Here is a 26298-nt window from a genome sequence, read left to right as displayed (position 1 = left end):
ACGTCTTCTCTGGTCTTGAATTTCTCCCTGCTGCTGCTAAGTCACTTCAGTCGTGTCCGACTCTGTGTGACCCCATAGACAACAGCCACCAGGATCCCCCATCCCTGGGATTCTCCAGGCAAGAACACTGGAGTGGGTTGCCATTTCCTCGTCCAATGCATGAAAGTGAAAAGTGAAAGTGAAGTCGCTGAGTCGAGTCCGACTCTTCAAGACCCCATGGACTGCAGCCTACCAGGCTCCTCCATCCATGGGATTTTCCAGGCAAGAGTACTGGATTGGGGTGCCATTGACAGTATATATTTTCCTCTATGCCAAATGGAAGGATATTAATGGCATTCCTTGTGAGCTGTGACCGATGTCCAAAAGACAAATACTGTTGACCTTTGAACACGGGCTTGAACTGCCCAGGTTCACTTATATGCAGATTTTTTTCAATGTATTGGAAATTTGGGTGGGAGATTACAATTTAAAAGTACAAGTTGAGCTGCATGACCCAGAAATGTCTAAAAATTTGAGAAAAAGTTAGAGGAGAGGGCTGAATTAGTTGGCTGGCATCAATATATACAAAACAGACAACCAAAACAGACCTACTGTATAGCACAGGGAACTATACTCAATATCTTGTAATAACCTGTAAAATAAAAGAATCCAAAAATATACATATATAACTGAATCACTGTGCTGTACTCCCGAAATCAACATGTTGTAAATCATTTATACTTCAGAATTCATATATAACAGTGCATGATTTATTTAATAAGGAAAATTTAGGTATGTCATAAAAGAATAAAATATACATAGATACTATAGGGTGAGTGAAACTTAATATAAAATCAATGTGTTGTTTCCTATTTTATAACTTTGCTCTCAAAGAATTATATTACCATACAGTATGTTTCTAACTGGAAGAACTGCATATCATCACAGGTAAGTTTCAAAAAAAAATGCAACATTTCCAATACTGTGTTACCTAGTTCTAAAGATTAGTAATGCAAACACTGAAAAACTATTCACATAAATAACAGGAGCACCAAGAGTTTTGTTATGAACTGTCTTGAAAATTATGTCCCTCCATTCTTTGAACGACTTCAGAATAATGTGCTACATAAATATGCCATTCTCACAGCAATCTATTATCAAAAGTTACTGTCTTTAAAGGTCTGTCACCTGAAAAAAAAATCACAGTTCATCTTTGGATTTTTTTAAAACAAAGAATTACAAATCATCTGAGTTACAAGGACTTTCTAACTAAGTCACCTCTACTTATCCACCCCCAGCCAATGCACCATGGGAAGAATGGGAGTGGGTGAAAGGTGTCCATTTCTTCTGTAAAATAAAAGTCAGGAAATTGTGAAAAGTGTGGCAAGAAAGAGGATCTATCAACTAAAAACAATACCTTGTTAGGAAGACCAGTTTTAGAAAACTAGAGTACACAAAGGTGGAAATTTATCACCTCCAAACTCTGTTATGTAGCCCTTGGGAAGTTTTCACGAATGTATGATGCTGAAAGTATCCTAGTTTGAAGGCTACTGGCTTAGGCTGTTCTACTGAGGCTTTCTGCTACTGCTTGCTAATTGGTTTCCTAGTAACAGTAACTCTCATCTGAGATGATGCCAAGTTCATCAATGGTCACTAAAGGAATATGGAACTGCAAGCTTTAGCTTAGTAATATTCCATGAGATGGAATAAACTATGAAAAGGGGAAGGAGCGATGGCACTCTTTTCTGTTATATTTTTTAGGCTTACTCATCTGTAAAATCAGTTAGAGGACAGATGAAGCTCCGCTCTCAATAACACAAATGAGAAAGCAAGAGTTGTCATCCGTGTCATCATTCTCAGTGGTCGTATCTATAGTCAGGGAGGTGGCCCCACCACCTGGAGGATTCACAGGCCTTGTGTGTGGAACCTTCCTTTCTTTGTGTAACACAAAAAGATATCTCAAAATTCATCTTGAATTTTTAAATCAGAGAAAAATAAATAAAACCCAGGGGGGACGGAATCACCAGTGCAACTATTAATTGATATCACTTACTGTTATCTTGAGATGAAATTTGAAGAAATTAGTTTAAAATCCACTCTGGCAGATATGTGTGTCTCTAAATTTGGAACTTTCATTTAAGAACTTATTAAAAAGAAATAATTAACTAATTTAAAGCCTGCCATGGAGAAAGGAGCCTTCCTGGATCTTAAAAAAAAAAGAAAGAAAGAAACCCACAAAATTTCCCAAGGGAATTCCTTAGCCAATCCTAGTGCCTTAAATTGCCCTGGGTGGGAGGGGTATACCAGCCAGGGCCACCCTGTGGTAGGGAACATTATTCTTGGCAAAGACATGCTTACAAGAGGGGGCCAGTGGGAGCTAAAACCAGCCCATCCACCCTCCAAGCCATGTACCCTGGCTGGAGGAGGCATCCGTGATGAGGTGGCAACAAGTTTTATTGCTGTTGTCTTAATTTACACAATGACTCTCCTCTTCCTCTGTGGTTGCCCCTGTGGTACCTGTTTCTTTCCAGCTGAATGGATTAGACACAGGTGTCCCATTAAATGGCAGAAAGGAAGATGAAAGAACTTGGAACGAATAACACATGTCATATTGGTAAAAGATTGCTGTTCTTATTTTGATGTTTCACTCAGAAAGGCAATTAAGGCTGTCGCAGAGGTTACTGAGTCATCAGGTCATAGGTGAACCATATATTCAATCCAGCCCTTCCCTGCCTGCCCTCCACATGTGACCAAGGATCTAGTTTCCTCCATTATCCACTGTCCTTTTTTTTTCTTTCTAACACCTATTCACCACCCTTCACCCCACCCCCTCCCAATTACTTGGAGTAGTAGTGTACCCAGCATTGCAGTCAGAGCTGGAGAATATTTATGTAGCTAGGAATGGTCACATGACTCAGGTCTCTCAATGAGATTTAACTGGAATTCTTTGGGAAACCTCTTTAAAGATGCTAACTCAGCTAGCATGGAGAAAGCAATGGCACCCCACTCTAGTACTCTTGCCTGGAAGGTCCCATGGATGGAGGAGTCTGGTGGGCTGCAGTCCATGGGGTCGCTGGGAGTTGGACACGACTGAGTGACTTTACTTTGACTTTTTGCTTTCATGCATTGGAGAAGGAAATGGCAACCCACTCCAGTATTCTTGCCTGGAGAATCCCAGGGATGGAGGAGCCTGGTGGGCTGCCGTCTATGGGGTCGCACAGAGTCGGACACGACTGAAGACTTAGCAGCAGCAGCAGCAGCAGCAGCAGCTAGCATGAACCTGCTTTATTCCCTTTCTTTGAGTTTCCCTTTTCTTGCCTAAAATTCCATGTGCTGACTGGATCCAAAATGACTACCTGGAAAATCAGGGTGACCTTAAGGATGAAGCCACTCATTAAGGAAGGCAGATCAATCAGACAAGATATCTGGACTATTAATGACATCATGGCACTACCACACCAGCTCTGGACGGCCTGCCTACCGACATTACACTTTTCTTTTTTTCCAGATGTATTACCAGCTTGTGGGATCTTAGTTTTCCAATTAGGGACTGAATCCTCACCCTCTGCAGTGAAAGCTCAGAGTCCTAACCACTGGACCACCAGGAATTCCACTACACTTTCTTTTAAACAAGAAATAAAAGAAAACCCTAAGCAGTTCCAGTCACTCTTTTTTTTTTTTTTTTTCTGGTTTCCATTACTATCAAGATCACCGGGAGAAATACCAACAACCTGAGATGAGCAGATGATGCTACTCTAATGACAGAAAGTGAAGAGGAATTTAAAAGCCTCTTAATGCAGGTGAAAGAGGAGAGTGAAAAAGCTGGCTTAAAACTCAACATTCAAAAAAGTAAGATCATGGCATCTGGTCCCATCATTTCATGGCAAATAGAATGGGGAAAAGTGGAAACTGGCAGATTTTATTTTGGGGGGCTCTAATATCATTGCGGACAGTGACAGCACCCATGAAATTAAAAGACACTTGCTCCTTGGAAGGAAAGTTATGACAAACCTAGACAGCATACTAAAAAGCAGAGATATCACTTTGCCAACAAAGGTCCGCATAGTCATGGCTTTTTCAGCAGTCATGCACAGATGTGAGAGTTGGACTATAAAAAAGGCTGAGCACCAATGAATTGATGCTTTTGAATTGTGGTGCTGGAGAAGGCTCTTAAGAATCCCTTGCACAGGAAGGAAATCAAACCAGTCAATCCTAAAGGAAATCAACCCTAAATATTCATTGGAAAGATATTCATTGGTGTCGAAGCTGAAGCTCCAATTCTTTGACCACCTGATGCGAAGAGCTGACTCTTCGGGAAAGACCCTGATGCTGGGAAGGATTAGGGGCAAGAGGAGAAGGCACAACAGAGGATGAGATGGTTGGATAGCATCACTGACTCGATGGACATGAGTTTGAGCAAACTCCAGGAGTTGGTGATGGACAGGGAAGCCTGATGTTCTGCAGTCCATGGGATCGCAAAAAGTCGGACATGACTGAGCAACTGAACTGAACTGAATGCAATTTCCAACAGTATGTCAGGTACAGAAAGGCTCAGCTGTGTAGAGGCTCTTCTTAGTTTATAAAGAAATTATCTTCTTTCTCATGACTTCGTTTTTAAATAGGAAAGTTGAGAAGATAGCTCACAGCTATGAAAAGCAGAGACCAGGGACACTTCAGCCCATGACTAACCTACACTCTCCACTGCAAAGGAGTGATCCGCAGAAACCAAGGCAGAGACCATGCACACAGGCAAGGGTGTGTCTGGCCCTAAATGCTCGTGCCCAGGATAGGCTTCCTGAGCTTTGACAAGAGTTTGCAGGACAAGCAAACAGAAAGCACAAGAAACAAGAAAGCATATGCATTAGGGGTTATTCCATGACAAGTGGTGGAGGCATGAGGGAAAGAGGCTGAGAAGATGCAACAGAATGGAGACCAAAATGGTCCAGGCTCAGTGCCAGGAAGAAGGGTGTGATACAGAAGGCAATTTCTAGGCTTCAGATCTGATGGTCATGTATCCGAATTACCTAGGGACAGAATCACAGAACAGTCCTTGCTGACTGGCAATCAAGGCCACAAGGGCTCAGTAAAGAATTGCAGTCATGAGAAGAAGCCAGTGAGCAGGAATTTGTAGCAAAATAGGAGAAGGAAATGGCAACCCACTCCAGTGTTCTTGCCTGGAGAATCCCAGGGACGGGGGAGCCTGGTGGGCTGCCGTCTATGGGGTTGCACAGAGTCGGACACCACTGAAGCGACTTAGCAGCAGCAGCAGCAGCAAGTGGGTAGGATGTGGAGAACCAGGGTTGACAAAACTGGCTGGAGATGCCAAGAAATGCTGAGTCTGCCCAAACACTCCACCTTCCTAGGCTCCATTCAGCCTCAGGCCTTCTTCAGCTTCCTGGCCCCACACAGCCACCTGGCCACCAGGCCCAGAAGCTTCCCACAGAGCCACATGGTGCCCAGGGTGACCACCAGAAGGAACAAGAAGACGTCCAGTAGGTACTGCTCATACCACGGCTGCTGGAAGGCATGGGGCTTGAGGTGGGCTGCACCCCCTGTCTGGAGGATGTGGTCGATCCAGCCCACCAGCCGCTGGGCAGGGGTCAGGGGCTGCGAGCGTCTGATGATGCTGGCGGCCTCTGCGGCAGATTTGTACCTGTCAGCAGAGACAGAGGGGAGTTGTTAACTCAAGTGATCTCAGAAGTCTTAGAGATCTTGTATCACACACACATGCACACACACACTTTCTACCATAGGCACAAAAGACTTCCTTTTAAGGAAAAGTTGTTGACCTGGCCTTACCATTGTCTAGTTGGGTCTCTTTTAAAAGTTCAAACAAATATATGCATGCAAAGATCCATGCTTGGTGCTGGAAGTGCTAAACTACAAAAAAGTGACTACGTCTATAAGGACTAGTCTCTCCCACAAGGAGGTTCATGATATATACTAAAGAAACCATTGTATTTATTGAGTGTCTACTTTGTGCTGGTGTGTGGGCTAGATAATACATATGACTCTGAGAACCACAGTCCAGGAAGACACCTGCATTTCCCTGCTTCTTTCAAAGCATCATGTTGACCAGCACTGGCTTCATGGGCTGTAAGCCTGCCTATTTCCAGAGGGATTCACCTTAAAGTGAAGTCACTCAGTCGTATCTGATTCTTTGCGACCCGTGGACTGTACCCACCAAACTCCTCCGTCCACGGGATTCTCCAGGCAAGAATACTGGAGTGGGTTGCCATTCACCCTTAAATCAGCCTTATTGCTTAGTCACTAAGTCAGGTCTGACTTTTTGTGACCCCATGGACCGCTGCCTGCCAGGCTCTTCTGTCCATGGGATTTCCTGCAAGAATACTAGAGTGGGTTGCCACTTCCTTCTCCAGGAGATTTTTTCCAACCCAGGGATCTAACCTGGGTCTCCCTGGGGTTGAACCTGGGTCTCCTACATTGCAGGCAGATTCTTTACCACTGAGCCACCTGCTGCTGCTGCTGCTGCTGCTGCTAAGTCGCTTCAGTCGTGTCGGACTCTGTGCGACCCGATAGACAGCAGCCCACCAGGCTCCCCTGTCCCTAGGATTCTCCAGGCAAGAACACTGGAGTGGGTTGCCATTTCCTTCTCCAATGCATGAAAGTGAAAAGTGAAAGTGAAGTCACTCAGTCGTGTCCAATTCTTAGCGACCCCATGGACTGCAGCCTACCAGGCTCCTCTGTCCATGGGATTTTCCAGGCAAGAGTACTGGACTGGGTGGCCATTGCCTTCTCCACTGAGCCACCTAGGAAGCCCTTTTAAATCAGGGCTTGATTTAATTGTCTGCTGTCACCTTCTTAAAATCCTTACACATTATGACAAGGGGCTCCACATTTCCATTTCACATAAGGGCACATGAATTCTGTGGCCACCCCTGATGTCCAATGTCTGTGGACCATCCCAGCCCAGATGACTGCTTCATAGGGCCGATGGATCATGCACATTTGGGTCTAAGTCTTTGAAAATATAATGAAACTTACAAATCCATACATCAGGAAATGAACATTTTAAACACATAAGATATGAAATATATATAAAGTTTCTGGGTTATCTGATCCCCAGAGTTTAACAACTTTGCTGGGGTTGGCATCACATGTGATGTGGTTATTATTCAGTCATCTAACAAAACTACTTACAGGTCTCCTATGTGCCATAATGTTGTACAGTAATGCAAAGTCTTGAGATATGCTTCAAGTGTGTGTCCCTGAAGCTGAAAGTTTTTCAGTCTTTCTTCATTATAAGAAAGAAAATATTTTTTTTTCTCCTCACACATGAGATTATTGCACTGGTTGGAAAGTTTCTTAAGAGATGAATGGATCCCTTTGTATTGATTCACTTCACAGAAATACATTCAGACTTACTTTGTGGCAGACCCTGAGCTGGACCCTGAGGACATAGCAAGAGACTCATGGTGTTATGCTGGAAGAGTTTACTCTCTATCTTCTTGTGTGGGGTGCATGCATGCATGGAAGGTCACTTCAGGCGTGTCTGACTCTTTTAAACCCATGGACTGTAGCCCAGCAGGCTACTCTGTCCATGGAATTCTCCAGGCAAGAATACTTGAGTGGGTTGCTATGCTCTCCTCCAGAGGATCTTCCTGACCTAGGGATCAAACCCAAATCTCTTATATCTCCTGCATTGGCGGGTGGGTTCCTTTTCACTATCGCCATCTGAGAAGCCCTTCATGTAGGGACAGGCAATAAATTAAAACATAAAGAAATGAGGTGATCACAGATTCTGACATACATCAAGAAAAAAATAATGTGTTATGATTGGGGTGGAAAAAAGAGGAAGCTTTGAGACTATCAGAGAAAGGTCTCTCTGAGCAGCTGACATTGGGATGAGACCTCAATGTCATGAAGGAGCCAGTCTTGTGAAGAGAAGGGAAGGAGTGTTCTAGGGAGAAGCACAGGCAAGGGGCCTGAGGTGGGGAACAGTGTAGGATACTGGGAATAGAAAGGCAACCTCCTGCCTCAGTTGGAATTCTACTACAAGCACCTCCACAATAGAAGACTTCTCAAAGACAGACTGTGTCAATAGTTCCAGTTCCTCACAGCTAGAAGGTAGAAAACCAACATCTAACCTAAATTGCCTTAGTCTTCTTCTCAGAGGAAATAAGTCAGCTATTACCATCATACACATATGATTTCATGTCCTGGAAGTTTCAGCTTTTACTGCAAAAAGACCCACTTGGTGCCCATCATGGTTTATGTCTTCACTCATCATAAACAACCACAAGCCCAGAGAACTGCACACCTCTTGTCCTCTATGACTTGCTTCATCTTCAGAGCCAGTGTCTCAGCCTTGATCTGCTTTAATTGGATAGAGACACCGAACTTTTTGGCTTTAACTCGGAGCAGGTTTTCATGTTGGTCTCCAAAGAGGGGAATCCCCACCATGGGCACACCATGTTGGATGGCCTCCATGATACTATTCATCCCACCATGGCTGACAAAGAGGCGGATGCAAGGGTGCCCTGTTGTAAATAAGAAAGAAAGCAGGACATCTCAGGATGAAAGTTTTCAGGACAACAAGGAAAGCAGAAAAGGCAGAAGAAGATACCAATGAGAACTCAAGGAGTGTTGGAGCCATTGTAAAGATGATTTTGCTTGCTACACATTCAAGGATTTCAAACCTTGCCTTTGTAGAGACTCCTTAACTCAGTCATAACTGGGGGAAGACTCAGAACCCAGGGAATTCTATAGAGATTAGTGCTAGTGCTAATCAAGGCAACTATCCCATCTATCCATCCATCCATCCAACATTCCATCTATTCTTTTCTCTATCCCCTCAAGTCTCTTCTCTCATCTGTTTTCTCTTTATGTTTCCCTATGTCTATCTTTGTTTTGCTTCTTTTCCTTGAGAAAACCTCTCTCACCCACCAAATAATAGCCCTCTCCTATAAATTCCTGGCACATTCATTGACATCGCAAGTCATATAACACTCATAAAACTTATACAGTATGTGTTGTGCTCTTTAAATATATAAGAAACCTCCCTGAAATAAGAGACTGGACTCTGCCCATCAGTATTTGCAGTTTTAGCCTTTGTATCCCATCCTTATGTAGCAATAACTAAAGTGATTATTGATAATGAAGAGTTCATCTCAGCCTGTGCTGGTCTACTGGGATGCACATCAGAGCGTCCTCATTTCTTCTTTGAAATGAGAATCATGTCCCACACCCAAGATATAAAGAAATACATTTGCAGACATAGAAATAATAATATATTTTTTTAATTCTACAGATTACTTTATTATGATCTTGGTTATAAGCCTCTGATCCAGTCAGTGGCTATGGCAGTGAGTGGTCTCTAAGAAGCAGTGCTAGCCATAGAGATACCCCGTTGGGGGTGAGGAAATTCTCTGGTATCAGAAATTCAATGTGTCAAGTAACTGGCTAGGAGGTTGCTCAGCTTGGGACTCAGATATATTGGCATCAATGTTGTGAATCTATGAATTGCTTAGACCTTAGTAGCTAAGGAAGATATCTCTGTGCGTGTGTGTGTGTGTGTGTGTGTGTGTGTGTGTGTGTGTATGTGAATGTGTAAGGGAACATAAGTGAACAGGTGCTCTTGAAGCCACTGAAGACAGTGGCAGTGTATCTCCTGGTATGTGTTCTCAGAGTTCACAGATTGTTTAGGATTATTTTGTGGTGATCTTGTTCAAGACCAAAGGAATTAGGTGAACGTGACTTCAGTGGTTTCAGACATGAGGTCTGAGATAGAAAAGAATGAAGGGCAGATAGCTGTTTTGGCATCTGAGCTCATTATAGCCTGATTCCCCAAGGGCTCCAACTCGCTGCTCCATTCCTGTCATCTAAAGACTTACCTTGTGCTGATGAAATAATCCAGCTAGAGATCAGAAGCCCAATGATCCCCAAGACATGTAAATGAGAAGAAAAAAGCAATCCTGGCAGTCCTTACCCAGAAGGTCATTCAGCGGAAGCCAGTGCACAATTTTCATATTTGGGGCCAATTTGATGTCTTTGGGCCAATGAGAAGGATTATACTTCCATATCACCCCTTGAGGGAGATGAGCAAAGGCAGCATTCATCTCTTTGAGAACCTCCTGGGACCGAATGAAACTCACCATGGACCCCAGGCTTACAAGGACAAAACCAGAGTCTCCAAATTTGGTGATGAAATTCTCAAATTCCTAGAGAGAAATAAGGAAGGAAAGAGAAGAAAAATGTTCACAAAAGACTAGATGGTCATGAAATGAAGTCGGTTATTCACTGAACACACTCTCCTGTCCTTCTTGGAGTTCATTGTCCTGAGACAGCTCAGCACTCTCAATTGTGCTCATGCCCAGTGTGTTGGTGGGAACATCTTTCATTTTTGAAACCTTGACCCTACTGTCAAGGCAATCATAGATACTCTACTCATTGTAGGTCCATGAAGATATGGCCGCTTGGGTGTTTTCCAAAGCCGGACCAGAAGTGGAATGTAAGGAAGAACTTCATAGGGAGTCAGGGTCCAGCAGAGGGAGGTGGGCTATCTGGAGGGTAGATGGAGAAGCTGAGAAGAAATGGAGGCAGAATGGGGAGGTGTCTGCCCACCCATACCCCATCCACCATTCCTCTGATAGCCCATGATGTTCTTAGTCACTGATTTTTGCAGTTTATCTCCTATCTCAGTTATTCACCCACAATGACTGCACATTATATTCACATGGGAAGATTTTTTAAAAGTAGCAATGCCACATCAAGTCTCAGGCCTCAGCAGTTCTTTTCTTCAAATCCCCGAGGCATTTCTGAAAAACTGTTCTGATCTAATGCTGTCATCTTGGTTTTAACACGTTTTGTCAATTCTTCCAAATATTTCTTTGGACCCTGACTCTCTCTGGATTTCTTGTGGCTCCTCCAACCCCAGATCCTAGTTGTTATTGCTCAGTCTCTCAGTTGTGCCTGACTCTTTTCGACCCCATGGACTGCAGCATACCAGCCTTCCCTGTCCTTCACCATCTCCCAGAGTTTGCTTAAACACATGTCCATTGACTTGGTGATGCCATCCAACCACCTCATCCATCTCATCCAGCTCCTAGACCTTCACCCTATTGGGCTGATTTCATTTAGCATAACATTGCCTGATCTATTGCTTCAGAGGACCACTTTGACAACAGTTTTGTCATTCTGTTATAATTAAAAAGCAATGTAAAATCATTATATAAAAACTGGAAAATGCAAAGGAGAAAAATTTTTGAAAAAGTTACTGTTATCTCACAATCCTTCCTCCCATCAAACTCGTGCTTAACAATTCCCTTCTGCGGTCTTGTGGCCAGGGCTGACCCACCCTCCTATCCAGTGAAACTTCCTGCAGTCTGGCCTGGGCATCTTTGTGCAACTGCATCTTCCTCTTTCTGGTCCAGCTGGAGTCATCCAGGGAACCCAGAGACATCTCACTTCATCTTCCCACTTTGGGCCTCCTGTTCTCTCTACCTGGGAACATCTTCCCTCCCAGCTTCATTCCTAAAAAATTCTTCCACCGACTCAAAACCCACATAGCCCAAGGATCATTCCCCAACTCTTCCTGCTCACCTGATACAAGTTCAGTAGGGGATGGATAGATAGCTTCATTCCTGAAAAGCCCAGGCCAAATCAGGACTCTCTCTGGCTTTAAAATGAATGACAGTGGGACAGCCACTTATACCACCAGAGGTCTGTCTCCTTCTATAAAGATGGAGGTCATGGGACTTCCCTGGTGGTCCAGCAGTTAAGAATCCACCTTGCAATACAGGGGACATGGGTTCAATTCCTGGTCAGGAAACTAAGATTCCACATGCTGCAGAGCAACTAACCCACACTCTGCAACTACTGATCCCGAGTGCTTTGGAGCCTGTGTGCCACAACTAGAGAGTCTGTGTGCCACAAAGAAAGATCCTACATGATGCAGTGAAGATCCTGCATGCTGCAACTAGGACCCAACTCAGCCAAATAAATAAACAAATATTCAAATTAAAAAAAAATTAAAATGGAGGTCATCATACCTCCTTCTAGGTGGCAAGAGATTATATAAGATAAATTCCATAAAATTGCAAGCCTGTGCTGTTAGATGATAAGCAACTCATTCATCTTAAAGTGTTAGTCACTCAGTCATGCCCGACTCTTTGTGACCCCATGGACTGTAGCCTGACAGGCTCTTCTGTCCTTGGAATTTTCCAGGCAAGAATACTGGAGCGGGTTACCATTTCCTTCTCCAGAGATTGAACCCGGATCTCCTGCATTGCAAGCAAATTCTTTACCATCTGGTCTTAACTCCCCTCCATTTTGAAAACTTGTACAGCAGTGGTTCTGAGTCGATGCAGTCAGACTGATTGGGCAGCTTTTATAACTTACACTTCCCAGGCTTAACCCCACATCAATCAAATCAGGAGGTGTAGGCAGAGTTAGGGACCAGGGCACTACTGTCTCAGGATGCTGGCAATGAAGCCTGCATTCTCACTATCAGTCCCACACACCACCTCTGTAAGTCTTGCTGTTTTGTGTTTCCATGTGAGTAACTCATCCCCTTCATGATTCTTGCATGTGACAGATGCTCACTACATGCTTACAGAAAACATGAGCATAGAAAATTAAAATGGAAACTTCAAGTTACTAAAAGTCTTTTTCTACCAGCGCCAGGACTAAGGTGAGGCAAGAGAAGACCTTGGGTATAGTATTTAAGGAGGTCAATCGCAGGGTTGTATAAGTCTTAACTCTGTACATTCATGATACTGAAAGTGAGTCTTTCCTTTCAAAGGGTCCCCTGGAGCCTCACTTGCCTCACCTTATGCACTCCCAGGATCCCAGTGACAGGGTGGCTACCAGCTCTGCACTGAGGACTTCTGCATGGGTCCTCACCCTCAGCATTTACTTACTTGTGGTACTGGTTTAACAGGTTTGGACATTAAACCTCCAATACACACAGTGTTGGGAAGCAGGGGCCGAGCAAAATCAAAGGCAAAGTCGGTGTTAACAAACCACAGCTCTGCTTTTGTTAGAAGATGAGACAAAACTGGCCTAGAGTCGTCCGGGAAATGCTCCTTGATGGTGTCATCATATGCAGACTGGATTTTCCACTGCTTCTTGAAGAACTCAAAGAACATCAGGAAGTTCTTTACTCGGCCCCAGAAGTCCATCTGGTCCGTTAACAAGGAGTAGAACACTGGCACATAAGACAGAGGGCTTGGTAGCCCAAAGTCCACGGTGCCCAGTGCGGAAGGGAGAATGGCCACAAATGGCTTCCCAAGCTTCTCAGCAACCAAGAAAGGACAGTAGTCAAACATTTCCACTATCACCAGGTCGAAGTTCTCACTCTTTAAAGACTTCATGACATCCTTTCTCCTTAGCAAATGACTGCAGTGATGCCCTAGTAGTTCCATAATATTTAAAAAGTGTTCAAATTTGCATCTGCAAGAAAAATAAATAAATGATAAATATTTGTTGAAAGTGTTTATATCACAATACATAAAAGAACCTTGGTCCACCAACAGATGAATGGATAAAGAAGACATGGTATACATATACAGTGGAATATTACTCAGCTATAAAAAAAGAATGAAATAATGTCATTTGCAGCTACACGTATGGAACTTGAGATTATCACACTAAAAGAAGTAAGTCAGAGAGAGAAAGACAAATACCATATGACATCATTTTATATGTAATCTTAGAAAATAATGCAAATGAGCCTATTTATAAACCAGAAATAGACTCACAGACATAGAAAACAAACATGGCTACCAAAAGGGGAAGGTATAAATTGGGAATTTGGGATTAACATATACACACTCGCTTGCTCGCTAAGTTGCTTCAGTCATTTCCGACTCTGTGCAACCCTATGGACTGAGCTGTAGCTCCTCCGTCCATGGGATTCTCCAGACAAGAATACTGGAGTGGGTTGCCATTTCCTTCTCCCATATGCACACTACTATATATAAAGTAGATAACCAACAAAGATCTACTGTAGAGCACAGGGAACTATATTCAATATCTTGTAATAACTTATAATGGAAAATAATCTGAAAAAGAATACGTGTGTGTGTGTGTGTGTGTGTGTGCAAGCATGCTAAGTCATTTCAGTCATGTCTGAATCTTTGTGACCCTACGACTGTAGCTGGCTAGGCTCCCCTGTTCATGGGATTCTCCAGGCAAGAATACTGGAGTGGGTTGCCATGCCCTCCCACAGGGGAGCTTTCCCAACCCAGGGACTGAACCCAAGTCTCCTGCAACTCCTGCATTACAGGCAGATTCTTTACCACTGAGCCACTGGGGAAACCTGTGAATGTGTGTAGGGCTCAGATGGTAAAACGTCTCAGATGGAAAATCCCAAGGACAGAGGAGCCTGGTAGGCTACAGTACATGGGGTCACAAAGAGTAGGACACGACTGAGCGACTTCACTTCCTTACTTACTTATACATATATATACAGATATACATGTGTGTATATATATGAAGTGAATCACTTTGCTGTGCACCTGAAACACTGTAAATGACCTATATTTCAATTTTTAAAAAAGGATCTTGGGAATTCCCTGGTGGTCCAGTGGTTAAGAATCTGCCTTCCAGTGCAGGGGACTTGGGTTTGACCCCTGGTCAGGGAACTAAGAGCTCACATACTGTGGAGCAACTAAGCCTTCATGCCACAGCTACAGAAAAGCCCTCACACCACAGCAAAGACCCAGTGCAGCAAAAATTTAAAAAGTTGAATTAAAAAATCTTGGGCTACAAAGAAAATATTCCAGGTAAGTAAGCCCACACCCAGCAGCAGCCATCCCACTCCACCACCGTCCATACACGTTCCCTCAGTCAGTCCAGGCAGATGTTCTGCTCTTGAGAGTGTTCCGTTCCATCCCCTACTCCCTTTCCTCACTGCTACAAATCCCTAGCACTCTCCATGACACTTCTCAGACAGTAATTCCTGAAGTCCTTTGGCATAGATGAATTATGTTAATGGAAAAGGAATTCCCATCATTGGGACTTCTGCTCTGGGAGGCTTCTTTGACCACAGCAGGGCTCACAGGTCTCTTTCTACTTGATGAATTCTGTGACACTGTCCTTAATCTTTACTTATATACTGAACCTTTATGAGTGGTTTCTTTGTTTACTCAGCAAAACTGTGGGAATCACTTGATGACACAATCCCATAAATATTGACAATACACACTATTTTTTAAAATCACTGTGTATTCACATATGACAGATTTCCTCATCCAAGAGGTTATCAGATCATACTAGAACTCAAAATCTCAGTTAAAAATGGAAATTCTATCTTTCTATGTCCACAGTAAACAAAGGGGAAAAGTCTGGTTTTGAAACACATGATTAGCCTTTCCAGTTCACTGCAGGCTAAGGGAGCCAGAGAAGAAAAGCTTACTGACATGTAATTAAGACATCACCTATGGGGCTATCCTAGGAAGCTATCTTCTTGCCATGCTTTCCCACCACTGCCTAAACAGATTACGATTCTGTTTCCTCTTTGTACAATACAAAGGGAAGTAGGATATCCATCTACACTGAGATACCAGAGGTAACAAGTGCAAGGCCTTGAGACATCAGAAGCTTCCTGACTGCATGGACGACCAAGAGAATTGGTACCTTGGCATAGTTATAATTGTCTGCCACTGCACCACTCTGCCTCAGATAGAGATTTCCCAGAGATAAAGAAGTCATTAGCAATATGCAGATCTCTGTCTGATCTTTAGGGTTAACTTCAAGTCACAACAATGGAAGTGATTGGCTCACATCATCTTCTACTGTGTATTTTTTAAGATATAACAAAGGAGTGGTTACCAAAACTTTTGGATAACTTTAGTAATGTTATAAAAATTCCTAGAATGTAATTCATTAGTCATAATTAAAATTAAACTAACAAATAGGAAAAATATCAAGAATGCCTGGTTACTTATATCTGTCCTCAAAATATTAAAGTAGGGAGGAATAGACAAAGCATATACTTAAAATATATAACTAACACCACAAGATGATATAAACTAAGTATCAGTTGAGTAGATCAGATCAGATCTATACCAGAGGGCTTCCCTGGTGGCTCAGACGGTAAAGAATCTGCCTGCAATGCGGGAGACCCAGGTTCTATCCCTGGGTCAGGAAAATCCCCTGGAGAAGGAGATGGTAACCCACTCCAGTATTCCTGCCTAGAAAATCCCATGGATGGAGGAACTTGGCAGGCTACAGTGCATGGGGTCACAAAGAGCAGACACTACTGACCAATTAATGCACATACCAGAGGGACCATGGTCATCCAGTCTGAGTGAGGAAAAGAGGTTTTATGGAAATAGTCAGATTTGAGCAGTAGCTTGATTAGGAAATAGATTTTCAAGAATAAAATAGGGGAAGAGTCCTCTGTAATTAACCAAGATAGGCATGGATTTCTGTCTTTCCCCTTTAACATTAAAAGTAAGGAGTTATGTGTTCCTTTTCATGTCAGATGAAGCAAAAAGAGTCAGCTTCACGTCTTATTTTGCACAAGGTTGACTGCTTTTTAAAAGGACTTTACATGGCCAGATGCTAACTCCTACAAAAGCACTGTTTAAAAGACTTCTCCATTAATAAAAACATGAGGAGAAAATGAAAAAATAAATAAAAATGTATCTTTAATGTCCCTACCAACAGTGAGAGGTTGAGATACATATACTTCTGTGTTGGGGAAATTATAGACAAAGATTGTAAGTGAAGTATTATAAGGAAATCCCAGAAGAAACTATCTACCTCCCACTTGCTACAGGAATGTATGTGTGTGTGTGTGTGTGTGTGTGTGTAATACCTTCATGCTTATAGCAGAAGAAAGGACAGAGCAAGGAAAAGCCTTGAGTGGCTGGAATGGGTGATGTACTGTGAAACACCTATTTACCCGAATATCAGTATCATTCATCCATATCTCCGTCCCTCTGTCCATCCATCCAACCATCCTTTATCACATCCTCACTCTAAGCATCTATCCATTCACTTATATTACCAAAATTGTGACTCTTTAAAAAGCAGGGACATTACTTTGTCAACAAAGGTCCATCTAGTGAAAGCTATGGTTTTTCCAGTAATCATGTATGGATGTGAGAATTGGACTATAAAGAAAGATGAGGACCAAAGAACTGATGCTTTTGAACTGTGGTGATGGAGAAGACTCTTGAGAGTCCCTTGGACTGCAAGGAGATCCAACCAGTCCATCCTAAAGGAAATCAGTCCTGAATATTCATTGGAAGGACAGATGTTGAGGCTGAAACTCCAATACTTTGGCCACCTGATACGAAGAGCTGACTCATTTGAGAAGACCCTGATGCTGGGAATGATTGAAGGTGGGGGGAGAATGGGGATAACAGAGGATGAGATGGTTGGATGGCATCACTGACTTGATAGACATGAGTTTGAGCAAGCTCCAGGAGTTGGTGATGGACAGGGAAGCCTGGCGTACTGCAGTCCATGTGGTCACAAAGAGTGAGACACGACTGAGCAACTGAACTCAACTGAACTGTGACTCTTTAGTTTGAATAATTAAAAAAATTACCTGCCCCCAAAAGTTTTCTCCATAAAGGAATGAAAAGACCTCTTAAATTCTTCATTACAGTCTTCAGGCAGAAACCAGTTAAAAACTTTGTATGATTTCTCCTCCTCTTTAAAACCTACAAAAACATCAATGGGTTAAACACACTAAATGTGTCACACAACATGTATTAACATTAGCATGATGATACTAACATTTGATTGTATCTTTGAATTATTTTTATGATGTTCAGTTGGTTTCTCATTCAATCTTGTATACTGAAAGTATTTCTTGAGGACCTTGCAACAATTTAGGAATGCTCTTTAGTTTAAAGTTATGGAAACTTCCATTTAAAGCTTTAAGTAAATGTATCGCTGTCTGTCTCATTTTACTGCTGAGAAAACAAAGTTAATTAGTTTAAGATAATGTGTCAAGATTGGTTCCAGAGTCTCTGCTCATTCTGTTTTAGAAAAATTCATCTTCATGATTTAAAGTGATATATCCAAATAGTTTTGTGATTCAGTAGTCTTCTGTACTTCTACTTACTAACTTGGTTTCTCCCCCCATTACCCAGGTGTAATCAAAAGTCTGAGTTCGTTTCTGATGTTTGATGCTGGTGGGCTTCCGTCCCTATCTCCATTTCCGGGGCAAACTGGTTAGAAAGGTGCATGCTCCCTCTCATGGCCCTAAGTGGAAGTTTCAAACCATGCAAGTCAGGTCAATGAGGGGTAATCCTCACCACATATCACCCCGCCCCCCCACTCACAATAAAAACTCAAGCTAATCATCCCTCCGTACACTGGATGGACATTTTTCAGGTAATTGGGAACCTGTCCCATTCTTTCAAAAAGGCCTTATTTTTGAGTAATAAATCTTCCACACTCTCTTAATGCTTGCATGCCTACATCAGTCATGACATCTAACTAAATTGTAAGATTTGGGAACAGATAATGCACAGTCCCACACATTACAGCTTCCATACTCAGTAAAATGACTGACTTTATCCAAGGATCTACTGGAAAATACTTAGCAGTCATAGATTTGGCTAATATGTTCTGCTCGGTACCTCTTTAAGCAGACCCTCGCCTATAGTTTGCCTCCTTGTGGCTCAGCTGGTAAAGAATCCACCTGCAAGGCAGGAGACCTGAGTTCCATCCCTGAGTTGGGAAGATTCCCTGGAGAAGGGAAGGGCTACCCACTCCAGTATTCTGGCCTAGGGAATTCCATGGACTGTATAGTCCATGGGGTCGCAAAGAGTCGGACAGGACTAAGCGACTTTCACTTTCACTTACTTTCACTGGAAAAGGCACAATATAGCTCTGACTGGTTGTCAATGGATACTTCAACAGCTCTACCAGTGGCCACAATCTTTGCTGGCAAAACATTAACTACATCCAACTTCCCCTAGGATCATAGGTATTACATTACATTGAGGATATCCTCCTCCAAGGTGATTTGTTCCACACACTCATTCAAGACAGAAATGTTCTCAAAGCAGCTCACACAAAGGGATGCGCCATCGCCCCCACACAAAGCTCAAGACCCCGTGAAAGTGAAAGTGTTTAGTCACTCAGTTGTGTCCTACTTCCATGGACTATAGCCCACCAGACTCCTCTGTCCATGGAATTCTCCAGGCAGGAATACTGGACTGGGTTGCCATTCCCTTCTCCAGGGGATCTTCCTGATCTGGGGATTGAACCCAGGACTCCTGCATTACAGGCAGACTCTTTGCTGTCTGTGCCACCAGGAATGCCCCCAACGCCACCCCATACCTAAGTTACATTTCTCAGAAGGATTTGGTTGGTCTAAAACTTTTCTATCACTCACATGGTAAAGAAACAACTAATGATACCACAATATTTCAATGGCTCCAACATCTTTTAGGCCTTTTTACATTCTGTAGACACATATTTCTAATTTATATGTTTTACTTAAGTTCATGTGTGCTTAAAATCAGCCCACTTCGGATAGAGGCCCAAATAAGAAAAGCTCTAGGACTTCCCTGATGCTCCAGGGGCTAAGAATCCACCTGCCAATGCAGGGGACACAGGTTTGGTCCCTGGTCCAGGAAGATTCCATGTGCCACAGGGCAACTCAGCTGGTGTTCCACAACTACTGAAGCCTGTGTGCCCTAGAGTCAGTGCTCAGCAACAACAGAAGCCACCACAGTGAAAAGCCTGCACACGGCAATGAAGAACAGCTCCAGCTTGCTACAACTAGAGAAAGCCCATGGGCGGCTCTAGAATCCATCCAAATTATAATACAATGGCCACTGCAATTAGTGGCCCTCAAAGTTGGCTTTAGCAAACTAATCTCCTGCCTTTAGGAGGGATCTAACCTCCTTTGATGACTGAAATAGCTTCCTAGGGCTGCTGTAAAATTCACTGCAAACCTAGAGGCAAAAAACAACATTTATTATCTTATAGTGTAGAAATCCAAAATGGGCCTTATTGGAGTAAAAGCAAGACATGGGCAGGCTTGCATTCTTCCTGGAGACTTAAGTGGGCAATCTTTTTCTTGCCTCTTCCAGCTTTCAGTGGCTGCCTGCATTCCCGGACTCATAGCCTCCTTCCAATTGGCAATTATATCACTCTGACTTTTCCTTCCTCTATCACATTCTTTCTGTTACTCTCTTGTTAATTTCTTTCATTTAGAAGAACTCTAGTAATCACACTGACCCCACCTGGATAGTCTAGGATAATCTCCCCATCTCAAGACCCTTATGTTAATCACATCTGCGAAGTCCCTTTACCACGTAAGGTAGCATATTCACTGGTTCCAAGAATTAGAACAGGGATACCTTTAGGGGGACACAGTCTGCCTATTATATCCTGTTCTCTGCACCTCAAAACTCAAGTATATTGCACAGACAAAATGTATTCACCCCATCCCAGCATTCCAAAAAGTCTTTAAACTGTTATATCATCAATCCATAGTTCAAAATTTCATCTAAATATCATTAGCTCAAATGTCCCAAATTATAGCATCCAAATAATTTAATAAGTATGGGTGAGAATCAGGGTATGATCCATCCAGAGGTAGAATTTATATCTGTGGACCTATGAAATTAGGGAACAGGTTTTCTGCTTCCAAGAAACAGTAACAGGGCAGATATAAGACATGGGTTGCTGATCTTTATTAATCTAGGTGCAACAATTTGGAAGGGAAACATCAGTCACTGGTCATAAGAAACTTTGACATCCAAGTGGGCTAACAGTATTAGATTTCAAGAACTGGAAACAATTTTCTGTGATCTGAAACTCAACCCTGTGAGACTGAAGTTCTAACTTCTAATTCTTCACCCTCAGAATTCTCCTTTGTTCTCCATAAAATATCATGAGTTTTCAGCTGAATAGTTTATCAGCTTGTTTCTTCCTCTGTGGGAGTTCAAAAGCTTCATTTCCTCTCATCCTTTCCCTGTCTCTTTCATCCCATACTTGCCATGTTTCTTATGATATAAAAATCTCAAGTATTGTGGATCTCCTGGTTATGTCATGGGAGTTACCTCCATTAGACAAGAGGCTGCTCCACAAATCTTTAAAAATATCCTCATCTCCACTTTTGGCTTCTGCCAATGTGTCTGAGGGCTTCCTTGATGGCTTAGATGGTAAAGAATCTGCCTGCAATGTGGGAGACCTGGGTTCAATCCCTGGGTTGGGAAGATCCCCTGGAGGAGGGCATGGCAACTCACTTCAATATTCTTGCCTGGAGAAGCCCCAAGGACAGAGGAGCCTGGTGGGCTACAATCCATGGGGTCGCAAACAGCTGGACATGACTGAGCAACTAAGCACAGCACACAACATGTCTGAAGGGATCCATGAGTCACACGCCTCATCTTCAAGAAGCTCTCTGTGAGGATTTCGGAGATCAAGATGGTGGAATAGGAGGATGCTGAGCTTACCTCCCATGATGAACACATCAAAGATACATCTAGTGGTGGAGCAAGTTTCACTCAAAGCAAACAGAAGACTGGCAGAAAGACTTCTACAACCACGGCTGTAAGGGAAGACCACATGGAGCCACGTAGGAAGGAAGGAGAAGCAACTGAGTCAAGACCCACTCCTCCAAACAGGGGACACAGAAGAGGAGTGGGATATCACAGTCTTGGAAATCCTCCATAGGGGTGAAGGGCTCCAGCCACATATTGGGCAACCCAAGCCTAGAGTCCAAAGCAGGAAGATGAATCCCATTAGCTGGTTTTAAAACCAGTGGAAATTATCAAAGCCTGTAAGAGACCAAGATTCCTGAAAAGTGAGCATACACACTTACTCCCAGGAACAAAGCAGAGGAAGCAGATGAGCATAAAACGTGACAATGCTTGGGGACCTGGCTGGTTTCCTGAAACCACCCCAGTGTGCACCCTGGCCCACACTAGGCACCTGTTCCAAACCATCTTGCCCCAGTGCCGTCCCCACTAGAATGAAGGCTGCTGTCGTCAAGAAGTATGACAAGCAGAACTTCAAGCAGAACTTAGTGAGAACGAAGCTTCCTCAGACACAGTCCTGCATCTGAACAGAGCAAAGCAGCCATTGCTGGCGTGCAGGGAGGCAGTCCTCATTAGTAGATTTTTTTAAATCTGCATTTCCACTAACAGTCTGTCAAGGCAATCTAGGCTTTCTCTTTCATACGCCTCAATATTCTTTAGCCTCCATCAGTGACCCAGTTGTGACTGCACACACTGATTGCAGCACGTGAATCCACACATGTGAGTATCAGGGATCTTTGCTTCTTTAGTGCCACTGATGTTATTTTTTTCACTAAAGTTTTTAATAAATAAGAAAGATGGTTAAGTATGTTCAAATTAGGAGTTAGTAAGTGGTTCATATATTTCAATGCACTGAGGTGAGCACCAGGTCAGAAATAATAACATAATCATGTATTTTCCTGATTTGCAGATACCTAGCCTAGCTCTACTAATGAAGTGAAGAATGAAAATGCTGTTTCAAAGCCTCAGGAATGCCCATGATTAGGGAATATTGAAATAAATCCTAGACATTTAAACCTGAAACCTAAAAATAAAACTGAATGGATCCATAAACTCCCTAAATTGTTTGTAGACTTTAATGCACATATGTTTATTAAAGGGGTAGAATGTAATTTCAGTAGTTTCCCAAAGTTTGTGCAAAACTTATTTTTAATCTAAAATTTTGAATTAAATTAAATTAAAAAGAAATAAAGTTAACAATGGAAAGGTCTTCTGCTTTTGTGATTACATGGAAGGGCATTTACACTAACTTTAGTGAGGTTCTGTCTTAGGTGTGTCCCCTTCAACATCTCACCTAGACTCTATAAATAGCTTTTACCGCTCTCTCTGTTTTGATTTTAGATCTCATACAAGTCATTCTCCATAAAGGAGTCAGGTAAATTTTCTAAAAATACATATCTTAACTCTGTAGCTCCCAAGTGTTTCACAAGTTTGAAGACCAAGGTCAAAAATATAAAATAAAATACATTTTGATTTAAATTAATTTAAATTTTTAATTAGGTTAAATTATAATTTTTAAAATTAAGTATTAATACACTATACCTATTTCATCAGATCTGCTGTCAAAAAAAGTGCAAAAGGATATACATATAAAAGATGTTCACTGAAAAATATAGAACTTAATCTAGAAAGTGATTAAAGTAGATTTAGATAGGGACTCAGATATTTGTACACCAAAGTTCATGACAGCATTATTCACATGTCCAAAAGGTGAAAACAATAGACATATCCATCAACAGATGAATAGATAAACAAAATATGGTATAGACATTCCGTGGAATGTTATTCAATCTTAAAAAAGAAGAAAATGCTGATACATACTCCAACATGAATGAACCTAAAAGATATTATGCTACGTGAAATACACAAGATACAAAAGGACAGTATTGTGTGATTTCACCTATATCGGGTATCTAGAATAGTCAAATTATTAGAGAAGTGAAGTAGAAATGTTTACCAGGGGCTGGGGAATGGGTAATGAACGGTTATTTTTAATTGGTACAGAGTTCTAGTTTGTGATGATAAACAAATTTATGGAGGTGGATGGCAGAGACAGTTGCACAACCAGGAATGTACTGATGTCACTAAATCTCACTAATGTCACTAAACTCTACACAAAAACAGTTATAGTGGTCAATTTCATGTTCTGTATACTTACCACAATTAAAAAAAGAAATGCCAACAGAAAAAGAATTATTTTAATACATGTTTGAACAATTGCAAAGCCTGAAGTCACCTTCTAAGTTTTATCATTTCTCATGATTTTGTTCTTTAGTGATTCCACTTAACACTGGATTTTCTGTTTTTAAATCAAGTCTGAGCAATACTTTAGATTGAGCAATCCAGAGTTTAAAGTCCTAAATCCACCCAACACTGTTATTAACCTGTCATGTAACTGTGAGAGAACCATTGAAGTTCTCAGGGTTGCTATTCCCTTTTCTGTCAACAGAGAGGAGTTGCTAAAATATAGGAGCCCATGGACGGAGGAGCCTGGTAGGCTGCAGTCCATGGGGTCGCTAGAGTCAGACACGACTGAGTGACTTCACTTTCACTTTTCACTTTCATACATTGGAGAAGGAAATGGCAACGCACTCCAGTGTTCTTGCCTGGAGAATCCCAGGGACAGGGAAGCCTGGTGGGCTGCCATCCATGGGGTTGCACAGAGTCAGACACGACTGAAGCGACTTAGCAGCAGCAGCAGCAGAAGCTCATTAGAGCTAAATTCTTTGGATTTAGGCCTCTTCTGTGTCAACATGCACAAATTCATGGGCAGTCACTGATTCTCAAGAAAACAAGATCACCTTAACGGTAGAGTCTGATCTTAGCTGCATAAATAAGGAACCCCTTGAGAAAGCTTCCTTAAATTTCAGATAAGTCATCTATGCCATAGAAAAAGAAAAGTGATCTTTACCTATTAGAAATCTTATATGTCAGTAACACATCTGTTCAACAGGTTTTCAAGCCAAGTTATAAAGTGGTATCAAAAAGTCTGCAAACAATAAATGCTGCAGAGGGTGTGGAGAAAAAGGAACCCTCTTACACTGTTGGTGGGAATGCAAACTAGTACAGCCACTACGGAGAACAGTGTGGAGATTCCTTAAAAAACTGGAAATAGAACTGCCATATGACCCAGCAATCCCACTGCTGGGCATAAACACCGAGGAAACCAGAATTGAAAGAGACATGTGTACCCCAATGTTCACTGTGGCACTGCTTACAATAGCCAGGATGTGGAAGCAACCTAGATGTCCATCAGCAGACGAATGGATAAGAAAGCTGTGGTACATATACACAATGGAATATTACTCAGCTATTAAAATGAATGCATTTGAATCAGTTCTAATGAGGTGGATGAAACTGAAGTCTATTATACAGAGCAAAGTAAGTCAGAAAGAAAAATACCAGTACAATATATTAACACATATATATATGGAATTTAGAAAGATGGTTATGATGACCCTCTATGCGAGACAGCAAAAGAGACACAAATGTAAAGAACAGACTTTTGGACTGTGGGAGAAGGCGAGGGTGGGATGATCTGAGAGAATAGCATTGAAACATGTATATTATCATATGTGAAATAGATCATCAGTCCAGGTTCAATGCATGATACAGGGTGCTCAATGCTGGTGCACTGGGATGACCCTGAGGGATGGGATGGGGAGGGAAGTGGGAGTGGGGTTCAGGATGGGGAACACATGTACACCCATGGCTGATTCATGTGAATGTATGGCAAAAACCACCACAATATTGTAAAGTAATTAGCCTCCAATTAAAAAAAAAAAAGTAGTATTTACCAACATGGTTTGTGGGAATGTGTGGAGGGTTTGCTTGAGATGCAGAAGTCAGGTAAGGGAGGACAGGGCTTCCCAGGTGGTGCTACTGGTAAAGAACCTGCCTTCCAATGCAGGAGATAAAAGAGATGTGGGTTCAATCCCTGGATCGGAAAGATCCTGTAGAGTAGGAAATGGCAACCCATTCCAGTATTCTTACCTGGAGGATCCCATAAACAGAGGAGCCTGACAGGCTACAGTCCATGGGGTCACAAAGAATCAGACACAACTGAAGTGACTTAACACAAGGGAAGAGTACATAAGACCACAGAACATGGAGTTTCATGCTCATGCTAAGTTGCTTCAGTCATGTCTGACTCTTTGCGATCCCATGGACTGTTGCCCGCCAGGCTCCTCTGACCACGGACTTTTCCAGGCAAGAATATTTGAGTGGTTTGCCATTTCCTACTCCAGGGGATCATCCCAACCCAGGAATCAAACCCACATCTCTTATATCTCCTGCATTGTCGGGCAGGTTGTTTACCACTGAGCCATCTGGGAAGCCCATACAGAGTCCTGGTGAACAGAGCCAAGAAGCTTTCCTATAGCTTACATAGACACACACACTTTTCCTTCTTTTAATCCAATTAGATTTAAAGAAACTATCTGAAAAGCCCTTCTATGCAAAAAGCATTAGTTTCTTTCCAGGAATATAGGAAATCAAGGATTAGTGGGGAAAATTTTTTTTAATAATTAATGGGTAAAGGTACCTGGTAGCAATAAATTTCCCTTTTGGAGAAGCATGGTGACATTATGACCATGATCTTGAAGAATCTGAGAGATCTGATGCATCAGTAGAAAATGGCTTCCACCTAGGAACAAAGCGCAAGTTCATTCTTATCATGATGAGAGTCGAGATTCTACAATTGATGGGCTGATAAATCCAGGAGAGGAGGGGTAGGGAATCAGAGAGGTGATTGGGAGTGGAGGAAATGAGTGTCATCAGTCATCTCTCCATCTCATTCTGAGTATGTCCAACTTTCCCCCAACCCCTTTCCCCC

The 26298-nt window shown here is 42.4% G+C and overlaps 1 protein-coding gene across 5 annotated transcripts in view; it reads right to left on the bottom strand.

Moving 5' to 3' along the window:
• Nucleotides 1-3666: 3666 nt before the first annotated feature.
• The window catches only part of LOC104998555 (UDP-glucuronosyltransferase 3A1), a 24847-nt gene continuing 2215 nt past the window's right edge, over nucleotides 3667-26298 (bottom strand). For 2 of the 5 annotated variants that reach the window (XM_010853795.1, XM_010853792.1), the window contains exons 2-7: nucleotides 26008-26109; nucleotides 17504-17618; nucleotides 12861-13392; nucleotides 9929-10160; nucleotides 8261-8480; nucleotides 4427-5632 (exon numbers count right to left, since the gene is read on the bottom strand). In XM_010853795.1, coding sequence (XP_010852097.1) covers nucleotides 5356-5632; nucleotides 8261-8480; nucleotides 9929-10160; nucleotides 12861-13392; nucleotides 17504-17618; nucleotides 26008-26109 — 1478 coding nt within the window. In that variant the 3' untranslated portion in view covers nucleotides 4427-5355. Of the gene's footprint in view, nucleotides 5633-8260; nucleotides 8481-9928; nucleotides 10161-12860; nucleotides 13393-17503; nucleotides 17619-17694; nucleotides 17874-26007; nucleotides 26110-26298 lie in introns of those variants that run through there. The other 3 variants (XM_010853793.1, XM_010853791.1, XM_010853794.1) reach the window with 3 other exon arrangements.

Source organism: Bison bison, unplaced genomic scaffold, assembly GCF_000754665.1.
Source record: "Bison bison bison isolate TAMUID 2011002044 unplaced genomic scaffold, Bison_UMD1.0 scf7180017864331, whole genome shotgun sequence".
NCBI classification, from domain to species: domain Eukaryota; kingdom Metazoa; phylum Chordata; class Mammalia; order Artiodactyla; family Bovidae; genus Bison; species Bison bison.
The sequence above is the reverse complement of the archived record's forward strand: the minus strand, read 5'-3'. Positions and strand labels throughout refer to the sequence as shown.